Genomic DNA, 18,569 nt, shown 5'->3' on the forward strand with positions numbered 1-18,569 from the left:
TGATATCTAAATATATTTGTGATTGTAAGAAGCATACAGTTTGTAGGTAAGTCAACACTCACAGCACTTAAATCCCTGGAGGAGGAAATGGCAACCCACTCCAGTATTCTTGCCTGGAGAATCCCCGTGGACAGAGGAGCCTGGCGGGCTCCAGTCTATAGGGTCTCACAGGGTCAGGCACAACTGAGTGTGAGCATGAGCAAACACATACAGTGAGAAAAAGGAAGGCAGGAGGTATATGAAATGTGTATGAAGAAGGTTATATTAAAAAAATTGGTGTTCTCAGGTTTTGGGCTTAAGTCTCGGGTGGAGAGGGAGGAAGGAGGGGGGATCGGGATGGGGAATACATGTAAATCCATGGCTGATTCATGTCAATGTATGACAAAAACCACTAAAGTAATTAGCCTCCAACTAATAAAAATAAATAAAAGTTAAAAAAAAATTGTCAAAAAAAATTGTCACGAATGGGATTGAAAAATAAAGTAGGTTAAAAAAAAGAAAAATAGGCGCGGCGGACTGGCCTGAGGGCCGAGGGCTGCGCGGGCGGCGTGCAGCGGGCATGGCGGGTGCGGGGTTGCGGGCGGCCGCTCGGCGCTGGCTGCCGCGCCGAGACCACGGCGGGCCGCGAGCCTCCTCGTCCTCGCCCTCCTGCCCTGGTTGCGGCCCCCCGGGGCCCGGCGCCCACTGCCCGGGCGCCCCGCGTTCCGCGCCCGCCCCGGCGGCGCCGCCGAGCCCAGCGCACACCTGTGGGCTCGATACCAAGACATGCGGAGACTGGTGCACGACCTCCTGCCCCCTGAGGTCTGCAGTCTCCTGAACCCCGCGGCCATCTATGCCAACAACGAGATCAGCCTGCGCGACGTCGAGGTCTAAGGCTTCGACTACGACTACACCCTGGCCCAGTACTCGGACACGCTGCACCCGGAGATCTTCAATGCCGCCCGTGACATCCTGGTCGAGCACTACAAGTACCCAGAGGGCATTCGGAAGTATGACTACAACCCCAGCTTTGCTATCCGCGGCCTGCACTACGATATTCAGAAGAGCCTTCTGATGAAGATTGACGCCTTCCATTACGTGCAGCTGGGGACCGCCTACAGGGGCCTCCAGCCTGTGTCAGACGAAGAGGTGATCGAGCTCTACGGGGGCACCCAGCACATCCCCCTCTACCAGATGAGTGGCTTCTATGGCAAGGGCCCCTCCATCAAGCAGTTCATGGACATCTTCTCACTGCCAGAGATGGCACTGCTCTCCTGCGTGGTGGACCACTTCCTGGGCCACGGCCTGGAGTTTGACCAAGCGCACCTCTACAAGGATGTGACAGATGCCATTCGGGACGTGCACGTGAAGGGCCTCATGTACCAGTGGATCGCGCGGGACATGGAGAAGTACATCCTGCGAGGGGACGAGACGTTCGCTGTGCTGAGCCGCCTGGTGGCCCACGGGAAGCAGCTGTTCCTCATCACCAACAGTCCTTTCAGCTTCGTGGACAAGGGGATGCGGCACATGGTGGGTCCCGACTGGCGCCAGCTCTTTGACGTGGTCATCGTCCAGGCGGACAAGCCCAGCTTCTTCACCGACCGACGCAAGCCTTTCAGGAAACTTGATGAGAAGGGCTCGCTGCACTGGGACCGCATCACCCGCCTGGAAAAGGGCAAGATCTACCGGCAGGGAAACCTGTTCGACTTCCTGCGGCTGACGGAGTGGCGCGGCCCCCGAGTGCTCTACTTCGGGGACCACCTCTACAGCGACCTGGCGGACCTCATGCTGCGGCGCGGCTGGCGCACGGGCGCCATCATCCCCGAGCTGGAGCGCGAGACCCGCATCATCAACACAGAGCAGTACATGCACTCGCTGACGTGGCAGCAGGCGCTCACCGGGCTGCTGGAGCGCATGCAGACCTACCAGGATGCCGAGTCGCGGCAGGTGCTGGCCGCCTGGATGAAGGAGCGGCAGGAGCTGAGGTGCGTCACCAAGGCCCTGTTCAACGCCCAGTTCGGGAGCATCTTCCGCACCTTCCACAACCCCACCTACTTCTCCCGGCGCCTCGTGCGCTTCTCCGACCTCTACATGGCCTCCCTCAGCTGCCTGCTCAACTACCGCGTGGACTTCACCTTCTACCCGCGCCGCACGCCCCTGCAGCACGAGGCGCCACTCTGGATGGACCAGCTCTGCACGGGCTGCATGAAGACGCCCTTCCTGGGGGACATGGCGCACATCCGCTGAGAGTACCTTTATTGTCTGGATCAGGCCCAGCCCCACCTGTCCCGCCCTCTCCGGGCAATAAAAGCCGTCTCCCTCGTGGAAAAAAAAAGAAAAATAACATAGGTTAGAGTGTAAGCAATAAAACTTAGTTTATATGATTGTTATAATAACTGTAGACATCAATTGGAAACAAGCCAATGGAGAGTTTTTTTCTTATTCATGTAATGAGGGAGATTTCATAGGACAGAAAAAAGTTGTTCTTTATACTGAAGAATGAAATTTTAGTTGTACTGAAATATATGAGCAACAAAACCATTCTGGAGAATCCAGTTTTCTTTTTATTTAAAAAATTAATTTATTTTTAAGTTAAACTTATTATTTTTAGTTGTTTTAAATTGAATTAATATTAATTTATAACACTGTATGTTTCATGTGTACTACATTTGTTGTTTTAATTCTGTATTCCCTGCAACATTCTCACCACTAAACATATATTCCCTTTATCCACTGCAGTTATGATATTCTGATGCCTCTTGTACTGGACAGTTTAGTTCAGTCACTCAGTCATGTCCAACTGTTTGTGACCCCATGGATTGCAGCACGCCAGGCCTCCCTGTCCATTGCCAACTCCCGGAGTTTACTCAAACTCATGTGCATTGAGTCAGTGATGCCATCCAACCATCTCATCCTCTGTCGTCCCCTTCTCCTCCTGCTTTCAATCTTTCCCAGCATCAGGGTCTTTTCTAATGGGTCAGTTCTTCACATCAGGTGGCCAAAGTATTGGAGTTTCAGCTTCAGCTTCAGCATTAGTCCTTCCAATGAGTATTCAGTACTGATTTCCTTTAGGATGGACTGGTTAGATCTCCTTGCAGTCGAAGGGATTCTCAAGAGTCTTCTCCAACACCACAGTTCAAAAGCATCAATTCTTTGACACTCAGCTTTCTTTATAGTCCAACTCTCACATCCATTCATCACTACTGGAAAAACCATAGCCTTGACTAGACAGACATTTGTTGGCAAAGTAATGTCTCTGCTTTTTAATATGCTCTCTAGGTTGCTCCTGACTTTTCTTCCAAGGAGCAAGCGTCTTATAACTTCATGGTTGCAGTCACCATCTGCATCTGTACTGGACATTGAGATAACAATGAGGCTCCACTTTAGTCGCCCCATATTATACTATACTATTCTATGAGTTTGGTAAAATTATTATCTGTGAGTTTCAGTTTTCTTCTATATAATGTTGATACATTGGCGTTCCTTTCTGGCAGTATTTTCTGAGTGTCAAATAAAGTGAGATAATATATCAAAAAATGTTTTATGAACCATGAAGCAATATAAATGTAAGGCACAATTATTTTTTGAACCATAATACAGATTATTCAAAGTTCCTACAGAGATTTTCAGAGCACTGCAACCAGTGGAAAAGTACTAAATCATGGTAAATGATTAAATATGATAAATAGTATTACATTTATCATATAATTTAGATTTTCTACAATGCCCCTTTAGAATTATTATATTAGACAAAAACATAGAGCTTTGTTATTCCTTTAGTGGAGAATATCAAATTCACATTATGATGAAACAGTAACTTGAAGACACTGTAGATTTACTGCTTGCATGTAATAAATTGGACATTGACATAGGCATATTTTATGTTACTTCAAACGCAATCACTTATGTCAGAAATATTCCAGTATATTGAATTAAAAAACCTTAATTTCTAAATTCAAGGTAGGCTATGTATGATAAAGAATAAATTAAGAATAACTATATTTTGGCAGTATGACAGACAAAATGTCATCATAACGTTTACTACGTGGATCAAAGAGAAAGTATGGGACACCGCAGCTTCGTATTTATTTAGTCCTTCTTCCTGTGGCCAGTGTAAGCCTATTAGCAGTGCTCTGTGTAAGGTGCGTTGCTGGAATCGGCATGTGCTAGGACCACAGTGATCCAAGGCTGTCTGCTGCAGACGGGCAGAGAAGAAAGAGCAGAAAGAAAAGAAATTTAAACCATTGTGGATCTGAGTAAGTTTCATTGCTGTGAAAATGCAGCCAAGAATGAAGACTAAAGAAAGAAACAGAAAATCAAAATAGCCACAACAAAAGCAAAGAAGAGTTTACCAAAAAAAGAAAGACCATAGCAAATGGAAGTGGTGGACTAGGAAATTAATTTCAGAACTGTGGTTTTGCATAACTGTTCTTTATACATGGTTCCAATATGAATGAGATTATTAGCTTGGATATTTAAATGTCCTGTAGATAATTAGATTTCTGGCTTGAATTTGGGAATGCTGTTCACATTTGCAGTATGTTCAGTGTTTCCCAATGAGGGTAATTTTAACTAGCAGGAGAGGGTCATCAACTATTGATCAGATCAAGTTGGTCAGTTTTGAAAAGATCTTCTCTTAAGTTTGAAAAATAGAATTAACTAAAAATAGATTATATTTAGATATCATGGTCAAATGAAGTATGAGAAATATGTCAAAATTATAAATTTGTGGGTAACAGAAGTAACAGTTAGACCAGGTTTCTGAACAGCAAGCAAGACAGAAATATCCTTTTCTTAACAAAGATTGAATTAGGAATATGGTACAGAAGAAATTCATTCATAACAAAAACACTTGTAAAAATAATCTGGAGAATTAACTAACAATAGTAAAAATAGAATATGATTATATATTCTGTATATTGTATAGTATATTCTTTCTTGATATTCACACAACTTTGAGAGCAGGGATTAATTTCCCCTGCTTTAAAGAAGATGAAAAAGAGGTCAAAGAGAATATTTACTTTCCTCAAAGTCAAACACAGTAACAGAGTTATCCAGGGTTTAAAACTTCTACCAGTAGTTTTCTTTTCCTAAATCCTGTCTTTTTTCCCCCTATAACTATGCTTTGTCAAAAGAAGACATAGTTTTCCACATATATAGCACTTGGAAATCTGTCATCACTGATCTGTCGAACTCACACTCACTCAATGCCAATATTAGCTAGAGTAAGATCACTTTAGAATAAAACATTTTAAAAAATAATTGTACTGTGTTATGTTCAGAAGAGTTTAGAGAGTCCAATACAAAATTGAAAATAACCATTCTAATTAGCATTTCTATATCTGCAAAATAGTCATGCTTTCAGGTAACTGTTAACTTTCCAATTTGCTGAAGTGTGCAATTAAGAAAACGATATTAGATTATAGTGTATAAGTGGGTAAGCCAATTAGTGATTTCAAAGCATAGTTACTAAATAAGAACATTAAGACGACACTGTCAATTTTATCCTCCTTAGGTCAGAATTGTGTCTCTATAAATTATTTTATTTTTGAAGTTGTATCTCTTAAACATGCACATTTTGTGTTAATTTCCACTTTTTCATCACTTTTCAAGCCAGTGGATTACAGTCCTTATATTATAAATCACCAGCTGTCAAGCTTTTTATGGCTTTTTCCTTTTATTATTAGGACCAAAATTCTTAGCATGTTATATTAAATAACAAATTTTTCATGCTATACAATTTCTTCACACTTACTTCATATTACCTTTCTGTTTAACCAAATAATGTGGCCAAAATAAAGCATAATTGTTCTTTACACACTTTATGCATTCTTCACTTGGAATATCCCTGGCTCCCATATCTGCCTTTCATAGTTTTACTAACTATTCAAGAGAAAACTGGAATACCAGCTTTTGTATGACACTGCTTTTAATTGAACCAAGGATAACAGTAATTGCTCCTTTTTTTTCTGGAAGTATTTTTCTTATTTTTCATTAAAGTTATTTTGCTTTTTCTTAAGTTTTCTGTCTATACTGTTTGCTCCAATTTGAGTTTTTCTTCATTAAGAGCTATATCTTTTCTGTTTCTAATATAAAACTAATACTATCCCAAACAATAATTTTTTATTAGTAGGAATATTTGAAATAACTTCTGGAAGAAATAGACAAGGTAACACCTGGATGTTTCAAATGTCAGATGGGATAAGCCAGAGACTATTTGTCAAGCAGAGAGTCAATTACCTTATCTGCTAGGTCCTCATAATTAAAAGATAGTAGAGGCTCTAATTATTTAAAATATCTGTGATATGGCAAATATTTTATCCTTATTTGTATTTTTTTTAAGAATGATGAAAAGTAGGTATTTTAGAACCCACTTTAAAGGTGAAAAAGCTGAATTTCAAAAAATATGTAATTGTTTTCCAAATCACAGGAGTTTTATAGCTGGGATTTGAGATAGAATAGCTAAAAACCAGAAAGGCTATTGAGTAAATCAATAACACCATTCAACAATAATATCTAATTGATGTTAATAGAATAATCTACCTTGCAACAGCAAGATAACATATTCTTTTCAAGACCCATGGAATAAATACCAAGGTAGCCTATATTCTTTGCCATAAAATAAACCTTCACAAAATTTTGAGAAAATTAAAATCATACATAATATAGCTTAACCACAGTATCAAAAGGATTTTCAGATAATAGGAAATATGATGGTGGCTTGAACCTATATCAGTAATTCTTCATAATTTGAGTATATATCACCATCTGTTCCTGAGGAGGTTTCTATAAATGCTTCCTCTTTTTTGCTATTAAATATTATAATGTTTAATTGTATTATGTAAATTATATAATATTTTCTGTACATAAAAATTATTACAACTATATTTAAATAGATATATGATGGTAAAATTTCTCTACTCATCTTCTTTGTAGTGTGGTTTCACAAAGTCAAATCAACATTGTGCTCAATCACTCAGTCGTGTCCAACTCTTTTGTGATGCCCTGGACCATAGCCCACCAGGCTCCTCTGTCTATGGAATTTTCCAGGCAAAAATCCTGGAATGAGTGGCCATTTAAGTCAGCAATGATTATGAGAAAAAATCATTCATCCATGGGCACTTGGAGAGCAGTTGAGGAGAATGTGTGGAAAAGAGTGAATCTATTGAAAAATATGTTCAGATTAGGAAATATCTGTAGGTATGTGTTGATCAACTCTAGGAAATTTCAGAAGGCATAATTTTAAAAATGCCTTTACAAATAGTAAATATACTGTTCCTTGAATCTGAAAAACTAATTCTTTTGGCAACTCAAAAAATAAAAACAGTGTAATATAATTGCATGAACGACTTCCTTTCAATCCATTAGAAACTAATTTCCTTAAAAAATGTGGTCTGAGTACTTGAAATGATTGCTAACATTGTTTATTGGAATAAATGCATTGTTAAAGTTAAAACGTACCTCAGGATTCTAAATACCCTGCCCCCTCCAAATTTCTGATCAAATAAACTAAATGGAAATTACTGTTTAGCCAACACTAATCATCTCGCAATGAAAATTACCCCCTATGAACACCACAGTTTTGTTGAGGTTCTAGCTTCTGCACTCAGAGCCAGGTTACAGTTCAGTCACTACACCTGAGATAGGGCTTCAACCTGTTTTCTAATCTTCCACCTCACCAACTTTCCCAGAGACAAATAATTTTCTCTGGCCCTCAAGAATGATGCCAAGGTCAGAGCATCTGACTTTCAATAGCATTAGTGACAAAAACCTCTGGTCTCCAAGGTTAAATTTTATCAGATCCGAAAGCAGGGCTGACATCTCTCAGACTCAGGATGAAGGTTTCCCCCTTCTCCTATGTCCTAGATGTATTACACTTTGTCTTCATGTACACCTTCTCACTACCTAACAAATGGAAAAATCAGGCTGAGTTCAGCCCTGACCCTCACATGAGTGAGCTACCCAGGAAGCTCAGATCAAAGAATATGTGCCCAAGATTCTCACCTGCCTGTCACCACCCCTCAAGTACAAGTCACTTCGGTCATGGCTGACTCTTGGTGACCCTATGGACTGTAGTCTACCTGGCCTCTTTGTCCATGGGGTTCTCCAGGCAAGAACACTGGAGTGGGTTGCCATGCCCTCCTCCAGGGGATCTTCCCAACTCAGGAATCAAACCCATGTCTCCTGCATTGGCAGATGGGTTCTTTATCACTGCATTATTTCAGCAGTGACTGTCAGGGGAAATTTCTGTTTGTAGTTTTCTGGAGTACCTTTCACCCACAAACAGTTGTTTCTGTTCCAAGAGATAACAGCTTCCAAATGCTTTGAGCTTTTCCTGTTGCCAATTACCTCTGGGCTTGGCAGATGTGTTCTAACATCTGCTTTCACATCATCCCTGTTGTCTCTTGTGTCCAACAGCTCCTTGGCCCCTTGGAACTGAGGATTATACTTTCTATAGTACCAGTCTAGCACCTTTCAGGATTATATCTAGAAGGCTGATTTTCACTGTTTCAATTTTACCTATATTTGGGATATGTGATCTCTAATTTTTGCTTGAATTAAAGTAAATTTTAGGTGGAAAAGGTGTAAGTGCCCTTCTCTGCCAATCTCCACCCAATCTGAGATGTCGTGAAAAATTGAAATTTATCTTCAATTTCCTCTTTGCTACCAACCCTCTTCTTCATACTGCAGATGTTCATCTGTGTCATCCTCTCCTAATGAACAGCCCAGAGGATCCTGTAGTTCCCCCACGCTGTCACAGAAGCAAACTAACACAATAACTAGGCTGACAGACTTACAGAAAATATTTTTCATGAGAAATATAATTGAACTATTAGGGAGCAACTGGGGCTATGACTTTTTAAACTTGCCTGGCTTTGTTCTGGTGTGTTTGTTCACCATTGAGCTCAGTCAAAGCCTTAGTAATTGCCGTGGTAGTCTTTTAAATGTAAAAGGAAAATGTCAGCAGTTCACACATTTCAAGACAAATTTAAAAATCCTTCCCTAATTAGAGAACAGAATTTTATTATTCTCTTTAGAATCACAGAAGAAGATGAATGGTGAGGAAGAAAGCTAACTAGCTGTGGGAGAGGATGAGGCAGCCTTGTTTTACAAGGAGCGGTGCTTTCATTTCTCTCCTGGTATAATTTAGGAGACATCATTAATACATGTTGGGTGGAGGTTTTACAAAAGACAATTTGAGGAAGAAACACTATTTCTTGAAGAAAAATCACCCTGTTTGTTATCTAGTGTTTTATTATTTACCTGCCAGAAGTCAACACGAAATATTTTCTTTGTTCTTATACCCAAAGACATTATTTTTTCTTTATGCCAAGTTTTGCAATACCATGGAATTGTCTATGTGTTTCAGATTTCTTCTGAGCATGTCAAATTGCTTAATTTTACTTATAATGAGTCTCATAATTTAATATTTACCTTTGGGGAAAGTATGCTTTGATTTCAGAATAAAAGGTTCTGTGATAGGAAATATGATCCTGCACAATTTTCCAGATTATATCAACCCCAAGTGCTTCATTTTAATTATTACCTATGGCAATTGCATTGACTTTTCCCTGTCTTCTGGAATGGTATTTCAGATTCAGTATTTGGTTCAACTGTTCATCAATTCTTTGTGAAGCTCATTTACTGTCACGTAGCCTTGGTCCTCCCTGGGTTGGGAAGATCCCCTGGAGAAGGAAATGGGAACCTACCCCAATATTCTTGCCTGGAAAATCCCATGAAAAGAGGAGCTTGATGGGCTACAATCCATGGGGTCACAAACGAGTTGGACACGGCTTAGTGACTAAACAACACCAACAAGCCTTGGTCCTAACATAATATCACTACCAGCTGAGAGTATAGCCCCGTCTTCTTCAGAGTTCTTTAACTCATTTTTTAAAACATTTTATAATGTTGAAAGATTGGCTTAAAACCCTCATTATTTTCATATAGGAAACATACTTCCCTGAGAATCATTGGTAAGGACATATTCAAATTCTGTTTTATTTATTTGTCACATTTTTATAACATCTGTCTCTACTTGTGCTTGATCCTGAGCTCCTCAAGACTCAGCCCATATATTTTTACATCTTCAGGTGTAGAGTATAGTACCAGGACTCATTGAGCAATAGATACTGAGAAAAATAAGCAGGAATGAATATAATATTGTAGGTCAGTTATACTTTAATTTTAATAAACAAATGAAAAATAACCAGTCAAATGAATGAATCAGAATGTGATTAAAACCTTCATCTCATCCATTCATTCGATAAATACCTATGGAGCACTTTCTAATTGGCAGGCAAGGCTGGTCATACAAGTGTTAAGAAAGCAGACATATCTATGCTGGTTGTACTTTAATTTCTATTTGCCTAAGAATGCTGTGTATGTTATAACTTAAAGGTCAAACAACATTTCATTTTGGAAATGTAATTAAAATGGAGTTGTTAGCTAAATTCCTAAAGTCCATTTTCACTCTTGGAACTACAGCAGAAGAGACAGGGACATTTGTGAAAATGATCATGAAACACTTAATAGTGCAATGGTAAATTTGTGAGATTGAGTTCTAGACTCTGCTACGTTTAACCTGTGGCTTGTGTGCATGCTAAGTTGCTTCAGTTGTATCTGACTCTGTGAGACCCAATGGACTGTAGTCCACCAGGCTTCTTTGTCCATGGGATTCTCCAGGCAAGAATACTAGAGTGGGTTAGCATGCCCTCCTCCAGGGGATCTTCCTGACCCAGGGATCAAACCCGTGTTGCCTACATCTGCAGCATTGCAGGTGGATTTTTTATCGTTGAACCACGGGGGAAGCCCCATTATCTGTAGAGCCTAGGACAAATCAACCAGTCTATATTCTATTTTGTTCTGTAAAAATAAGAAAATAGAATAATTGCAAACATATCCAAAGTGCTACCATGAAGCTTCAATAAGTTAATATGTATGACTAACTTGAAAAAAATGTCTGACACATGGTAAGCTCTTGATAAATGTGTGCTATCATTACTCTTTACAGGATCTTTGTCATTCAATAAAAGCATTCTAAATCACCATATAATTTGACATTTTATTCATAGAGAAAAATATGGATGCCCTGCCTACAAATGCCCACTTTATAGCCTCTGCCACTACTCTTATGGAGCATGTGTCTTGATATCTTAAATTCCTGATACTTTCTTGAAAAAATTACACTCATCTCTAAAAATATCACATATTGTTTTTGTCAGGGAGGGGGGGTTACCTAATTTTATATATGGATTTTCTTTTATATTTTGGCTAAAGATCCTCAAGGCTTTCCATAAGGATATGCAGGTGTAATTATTTCAGTCACCAAACTCCCAACTAACAGAAGTAAAAAAACACCAAAGGTAACCTTGCAGAAAAAGGAAGGGCAAAATATATCAAAAAGAAGGTCAAAGACTTTATGAGGTATTTTGTAGACTAATGTATAGCTTCTCCTCTATCCACCTGTGTAGTGCAGTTATTTCTCCATTCAAGTGGAATTACCACTTCAGTTGAATGTGAACATGGATGTTGGCACATAATTATGCACATACACACAAATATCTCTTTACTGTGCATATGTTTTATATCATCATTCACTGTAAGGAACTTACTACTATATATATATACATGCATTATTCTCCTTGAAATATATAGGTTTGTCTGCTGATCATACCAGCACCAAAACCATGCACAATACAGTTTTATATAGTCAAATGCAACTGATCAAATTCAGTAGAAGAGTTGTTAATGTGAAGATATAAGTCCAGCGGTCAGAGGCTGTCTATGCACACATACAGACGTTGAATCTTAGGGCTGATTTCCGTATGGCTTCAGGCACCAAAATCTCTTTCTATTCATTATGGACACAGCTTTGGTCCCCACAAAACATCTGCCTTGACTACTAAAATTAATGGTAGCCTAGTTCTACCTTAGCTCTTTTAAAATACTGAATTCCCAGACACTCCATGACAATCCAAAAATTGAAATAAGGGGAAATGGAGAGGACATAGGAGTTTTTAAGTTATACCCTTTTATATTTCTGTTAATATGTAGTTATAAACAAATGTGAGCTAACAATTATAATGTCTGAATGCCTATTAAAGTTTCCTCTAGAGTGCAAATAAAATTGAATCTCCAAATTACAATGGAAACACTATTGGTCAGTTTACTAGTTTGCAAAAAGGTTTATTCCCACAAAGTGAGGTTTACTAATTCTCAATGATTCTAAATCAGATGTCAGCCTCCATGCCTTTTCCTTTAAAATGTAATTGTTCTTTCATTTATGGCTGTCATCTGAGATACAGTAAAAAGAAATGTCAACAGCAAAGATAAAATTAGAATACAGTGTGTCCCTAGGATGGTATTTAGCAAAATTCTGCTCTGTAGATTGCAAGCTTTCTTGCCTCTGAATTCAATTCAAGGTCATAAGGATATTCAGATTTAAATAAACTTGAAATTATAAACTGAACCTCCAATAACTAGCAAATTCATGATTTTTTGCTTCACTTCTTTCAAACTCCAAATCTTATTCTCTGTTGTCCAAAAATCTGGGTTCAATGTAATCATGTATAATATGTGGGAATTGGCAGATGCAGCCTGAAAGCAGAACTATCACTTTCCTACAGACTTTCCAGACATCCTGGAATGCGAAGTCAAGTGGGCCTTAGGAAACATCACTATGAACAAAGCTAGTGGAGGTGATGAAATTCCACTTCAGCTATTTCAAAACCTAAAAGATGACGCTGTTAAAGTGCTGCGCTCAATATGCCAGTACATTTGGAAAACTCAGCAGTGGCCACAGGATGGAAAAGGTCAGTTTTCATTCCAATCCCAAAGAAAGGCAATGCCAAAGAATACTCAAACTACTGCAGAATTGCACTCATCTCACACGCTAGCCAAGTAATGCTCAAAATTCTCCAAACCATTCTTCAGCAGTATGTGAACAGTGAACTTCCAGATGTTCAAGCTGGATTTACAAAAGGCAGAGGAACCAGAGATCAAATTGCCAACATCCACTGGATCATCAAAAAAGCAAGAGAGTTCCAGAAAAACATCTACTTCTGCGTCATTGACTATACCAAAGCCTCTGACTGTGTGGAACACAGCAAACCTGGAAAATTCTTAAAGAGATGGGAATACCAGACCACCTGACCTGCCTCCTGAGAAATCTGTATGCAGGTCAAGAAGCAACAGTTAGAATTTGACATGGAAGAACAGACTGTTTCCAAATCAGGAAAGGAGGACATCGAGGCTGTATATTGTAACCCTGCTTATTTAACTTATATGCAGAGTGCATCATGAGAAATGCTGGACTGAATGAAGCACAAACTGGAATCAAGATTTCTGGGAGAAATATCAATAACCTCAGATACGCAGATGACACCAACCTATGGCAGAAAGTGAAGAACTAAAGAGCCTCTTGATGAAAGTGAAAGAGGAGAGAGAAAAAGTTGGCTTAAAACTCAACATTCAGAAAACTAAGATCATGGCATCCAGTCCCATCACTCATGGCAAATAGATGGGGAAACAATGGAAACAGTGACAGACTTCATTTTGGGGGACTCCAAAATCACTGCAGATGGTGACTGCAGCCATGAATTAAAAGACGCTTGCTCCTTGGAATAAAAGCTATGACCAACCTAGACAGCATATTAAAAAGCATAGACATTACTTTGCCAACAAAGGTCTGTCTAGTCAAAGCTTTGGTTTTCCAGTAGTTATGTATAGATGTGAGAGTTGGACTATAAAGAAAGCTGAGCGCACAGACGGAGAAGATCACTGAACCAGCAAATGAGTCGGCTGAAAAAAAAAAATAAAGAAAGCTGAGCGCAGAAGAATTGATGCTTTTGAACTGTGGTGTTGGAGAAGACTCTTGAGAATACCTTGGACTGCAAGGAGATCAACCATTCCATCCTAAAGGAAATCAGTCCAGAATATTCATTGGAGGGAGTGATACTGAAGCTGAAACTCCACTAGTTCGGCCACCTAATGCAAAGAAGTGACTCTGGGAATTGGGGATGGTCGAGGAAGCCTGGAGTGCTACAATCCATGGGGTCACAAAGAGTTGGACACGACTGAGCAACTGAACTGAACTGATACACTTTTATGATATTATCTAGTTATTTCTTGATAAGAGCATATATGATTGATGCTGCCTTTTAGGAAAAATGACTAATTTGGAGATATGCTTTTATACTTTTTCACATAGCAGGATTTTACATTAAAATATTAAAGAAAAATGACAGGTTTTTAGATATTTTGTCCAAAGATATTCAGGTTCAGATTTTTCACACATGTTGTTTCACACCCTGAATTTTTAGAATCTCTTCTACAAAGACAAATACACTTGTCTTTAACACTGTCACTCATTTGTATTTTTTTCTAATATCACTCAGATTCTGTTATATGAGTTCATGCCTGTAGTTGCAGCAGAGAAAAGTAAAGTTTATATGTACAATATAGAGAATTTGAGAATCTATTAAAATAGTTATAAGCAGCTAATAAATTAATAGTTTACCAAATAATTTTATGAATTTATTAAATAATTGAAACTATTTTACATTAATGAAATAATTAAAGGAATTTATGTATATGTACCATGGAGAGCCAATTCATCTTGCTTTAATATGCATTTGTGTACTTCCATCTGTGTGTATATTTGTGATGTCCTCAAGACAGAACAGGAAGCAAGTTGTATGGGGGAGCCATATCATGTAGCATCTCAAGTTAACTTTATTCATCTCTTTCTAACTCCACATTCAGTGATGTCACATTCCTTTCTTGGAAATGGCTATGGATTGAGTATTTACACCACGTGTGTGTGTGTGCTCAGTCGCTCAGTCATGTTTGACTCTTTGTGATCTCATGGACTGTAGTCTACCAGGCTCTTCTGTCCATGGAGTTTTCCAGGCAGGAATATTGGAGTGGGTTGCCATTTCCTCCTCCAGGGGATCTTCCCCACACAGGGATTGAATCAAGTCTCCTTCATTGGCAGGCGAATTCTTTACTGCTGAGCCATGTAGGAAGACCAGAAACTGGCAAACAGCTTTAGATCAACTTTAGGAAAACATATTTGAACATTTTCCAGCAGAGCATTGGTGATACTAAATACCAAATCTCAGTTTTTATTTTCGAATAGGTTGTCTTTTTAATCCCTTAAATGGAACTCTATTTTTTCCACACTTTGATGAAATCTGACAAATACTGTTCTTTTGTTTTATGTCTTTATTATTGAATATAAGTAATATGTTGTACTGGAAAACAGCAAAATATTAGAAATGATTTGTCCTGGAAATCAGGCCTGACTGCCTTTGAGAATGGTCCCTATACATGTGTGAGTTTGAACAACTGTCACATTTCTCAACCCAATCAGTACGATGACAGTGTAGTGATAAAATGTGTTTGTGTGTCTGTAGGTTATGATATTTTACCTGCTTTGTGGCATGGGGCTGAAAAATATAGATGTATGCAGAGCATTGTTATAGGACCTGATAGAGTAAACACTTTTGAAAAAGATGGTCCTCCATGGAACTTTTACATTCCTACATATCTTGTTGGGTATGCCAAGAATGTAAGGCCCTGACCATTCATTCTCTGGGTCTTCTTCCAGAGTGGTATTTACATTGATCAACTTACCTGCAGCACGCAAAGCAGCTTGCTAACATATTATATATCATAAAATGGCAGATTCCTGAGGTTCAGTGTTCCCCTCCTGCAGCACCAACCACTGCATGTGCTGGCATCTGCTTGGGCCCAAGCTGTGTCACCCCTGTGGGACTTGGGATAAAGAAAGCTGACACATTGATGTTCCTGCTACTTACTTTGCCATGGGCAATAGAGTGCTTGAATCTGTCCTCAGAGCCTCACAGCTTCTGCCAGACTCCATGAAATGGTAAGAGGAACACTGATTAGCTTGCAAGTAGAAATAAATCTAATCACTCAACAAACACTAGGGAAAAAAATGATTAAAATTGAAACATCAGCCTTAAATTAAAAATAAAATTAAGCATTTAGTAAGTCTACTAACTCTGGTGCTAGATAACTCAGCTATCATTTGAACGACATTCTAGAAGTTTCCATTACTGAAATTAAGAAAATGTATTTATGGCAGAGGGCTTCCCAGGTGACGCTAGTGATAAAGAACCCGCCTGCCAGTGCAGGAGATGCAGGAGACTCAGTTTCGATCCCTGCATTGGGAAGATACCCTGGAGAAGGAAATCGCAACCCCTCCTGGTGTTCTTTCCTGGAGAATGTCATGGATAGAGGGAGCCTGGTGGGCTACAGTCCAGAGGGTCACAAAGAATTGGGCACGACTGAAATGGCTTAGCACGCACATATGCATTTATGGCAGAGATGAAGTCTAAGATGGTAACCTAGGAGGCCTCTGAATTTTCCTCCTCCCACAGTAAGAACAAATGTATAACTATACATGGAGAAATCAAGAACCAATCTGAGTAACTTCTACACATGGGGCAACAGAGAAAATACCCACATCAGATCGTGTAAGAAACACTATGAAACACTGTCTCCATCAACTCCATCTTTCACACAGCACTGGACAATTTGGAGGGAACATTCAACTCCTTGATTCTTCCTGAGGAGCAAAGGATTTGGACTGTATATCTAGCATCTGAGCCTTTAAGACTCCCAACTAAGGAAACCATCAGCAAAATGAAAAGGCAAAATATTTGCATACTGTCTATATAATAATAGTTCTGTATCCAAAATATCTAAGGAATTCATATAACTCAATAACAACAGCAAAAATAACCTGATTAACAAATGGGCTAAAGACCTGAGTATTCATTTTTCCAAAGAAGACATACAAACGGCAATAGGTACATGGAAAGCTCAACATCACTAATCAGGAAAATGCAAATCAAAACCACAAAGAGGTATGATCACACATTTGTCAGAATGTCTATTGTCAAAAATACAAGAGATAACAAAAGCTAATGAGAACGTGGATAAAAGGGAACCCTAATGCACTATAACTGGGAGCATAAACTGGCACAATCCCTAAGGAAAACATGGAAGTTCCTCAAAAAACTAAAAATATAACTAGAAATATAACTAAAAATATAACTCCACCAATCTTACAGCTGGGTATATATCCAAAGGAAGGTAAACTACTGTCTCAAAGAGATGCTGCACTCCCACATACACTGCAGTATTATTTATAATAGCCAAGTTATGGAAACAGCCTAAATGACCATTAGTGGATAAATGGAAAAAGAAGATGTGACATACATATAGAATGGAATAATATTCAACTTTAAAAAGAAGGAAATTCTGCTATTTGTCCAATATGGATGAATCTGGAGGGCATTATGTATGCTATGTGAAATAAGTCAGACAAAGAAAGAAAAATACTACATGGTATCATTTATATGTAGAATCATAAAAGAAAAAAAAAAGCCAACTCATGAAAAAACAGTAGAAACATGGTTCCAGGGGCTGGTATAGGGGCATGGGGGTATAAGGAGAGATTGATAAAAGAATACAGACTTCTAGCTATAAGATGAACAACATTTGAATGTCTAATGTATAATATGCTAACTATAGTTAAAAATACATACTATATTGTATAATAGAAATTTGCTCAGACCATAGAAAATTGTTTTCTTACGTGAAAAAAAGTAAATGTATGAGGTAATGCATGTGTTAATTTACTGAATGATTAGAGTCCTTATACAGTGTATATGTACATAAAATTGTCATGTTGTACACTTTATATTGGGGCTCCCTTGGTGGTTCAGTGGAAAAGAATTCAGCAGCCAAGACGGGAGATGCAGGTTCGATCCCAGGCTTGGGAAGATCCCCTGGAGGAGAAAATGGCAACTCACTCCAGTAAATTTGCTGGAAAATCCCTTGAAGAGAGGTGCCTGGTGGGCTACAGTCTGTGGGGTTGCAAAAGATTCAGACATGACTGAGCAACTCAACAACAGCACAACTTTATATGACAATCTTATTTGCCAATTATACCTCAAAAAGGCTGAAAAATACAAAGAAAATGTATTTGTTAACTTCTATATACTATCTTTGTTTTTTTAAGTTTCACTTATAAGCTTAAATATACACTAAGAATTTATGTCTATTTTCTTAGTCTTTATCATCTTTTATCTTATCCCCCCTGCTTCAAATTTATCCCTTCAAACTTGGACTTTTATTGAATTTGTTCATATTTTTCATTAAACTTAGAATGTCTTTGGGCAGTGTTTTAGAATATCTTGGGTTTGTTGGGTCAATTCTTATTCCTCAGTCTTGTCTTATCATAGCAAGCAATTGAAAGGACAGATCAAGACAGCTCAAGCAGGCAGGATTTATTAAGCAAGCAGTACATTCTTGACACTTAAGAGTGCACCAGTTCCGATAGGAGTGGTCTCAACCTGTCTCAGTTTCCCTCTTCATATCTTGCGTTACTTCCTCTTTGGTGGTTCCTGGGGCTTGACTGGTTGTGCCCCATGTAAATGAGGCATGAGCCCAAGACCAATTAGGGAAGGGGGTGAGAGGGGGATGTCATGCAAATGAGGCATGAACTTGGGTTCAATTAGGGAGAAAAGTGTATGTTCTCCAGTCGTTATTTT

The 18,569-nt window shown here is 39.0% G+C and overlaps 1 protein-coding gene across 1 annotated transcript; it reads left to right on the forward strand.

Moving 5' to 3' along the window:
* Nucleotides 1–559: 559 nt before the first annotated feature.
* Nucleotides 560–2,304, forward strand: LOC122447504 (5'-nucleotidase domain-containing protein 2-like). The gene is given in 2 exon segments (XM_043478155.1): nucleotides 560–715; nucleotides 718–2,304. Coding segments are annotated over 2 exon segments (1,665 nt in total). The 3' UTR covers nucleotides 2,227–2,304.
* The last annotated feature ends 16,265 nt before the right edge of the window (nucleotides 2,305–18,569 follow it).

This window comes from Cervus canadensis, chromosome 9 (assembly GCF_019320065.1).
Source record: "Cervus canadensis isolate Bull #8, Minnesota chromosome 9, ASM1932006v1, whole genome shotgun sequence".
Taxonomy (NCBI): domain Eukaryota; kingdom Metazoa; phylum Chordata; class Mammalia; order Artiodactyla; family Cervidae; genus Cervus; species Cervus canadensis.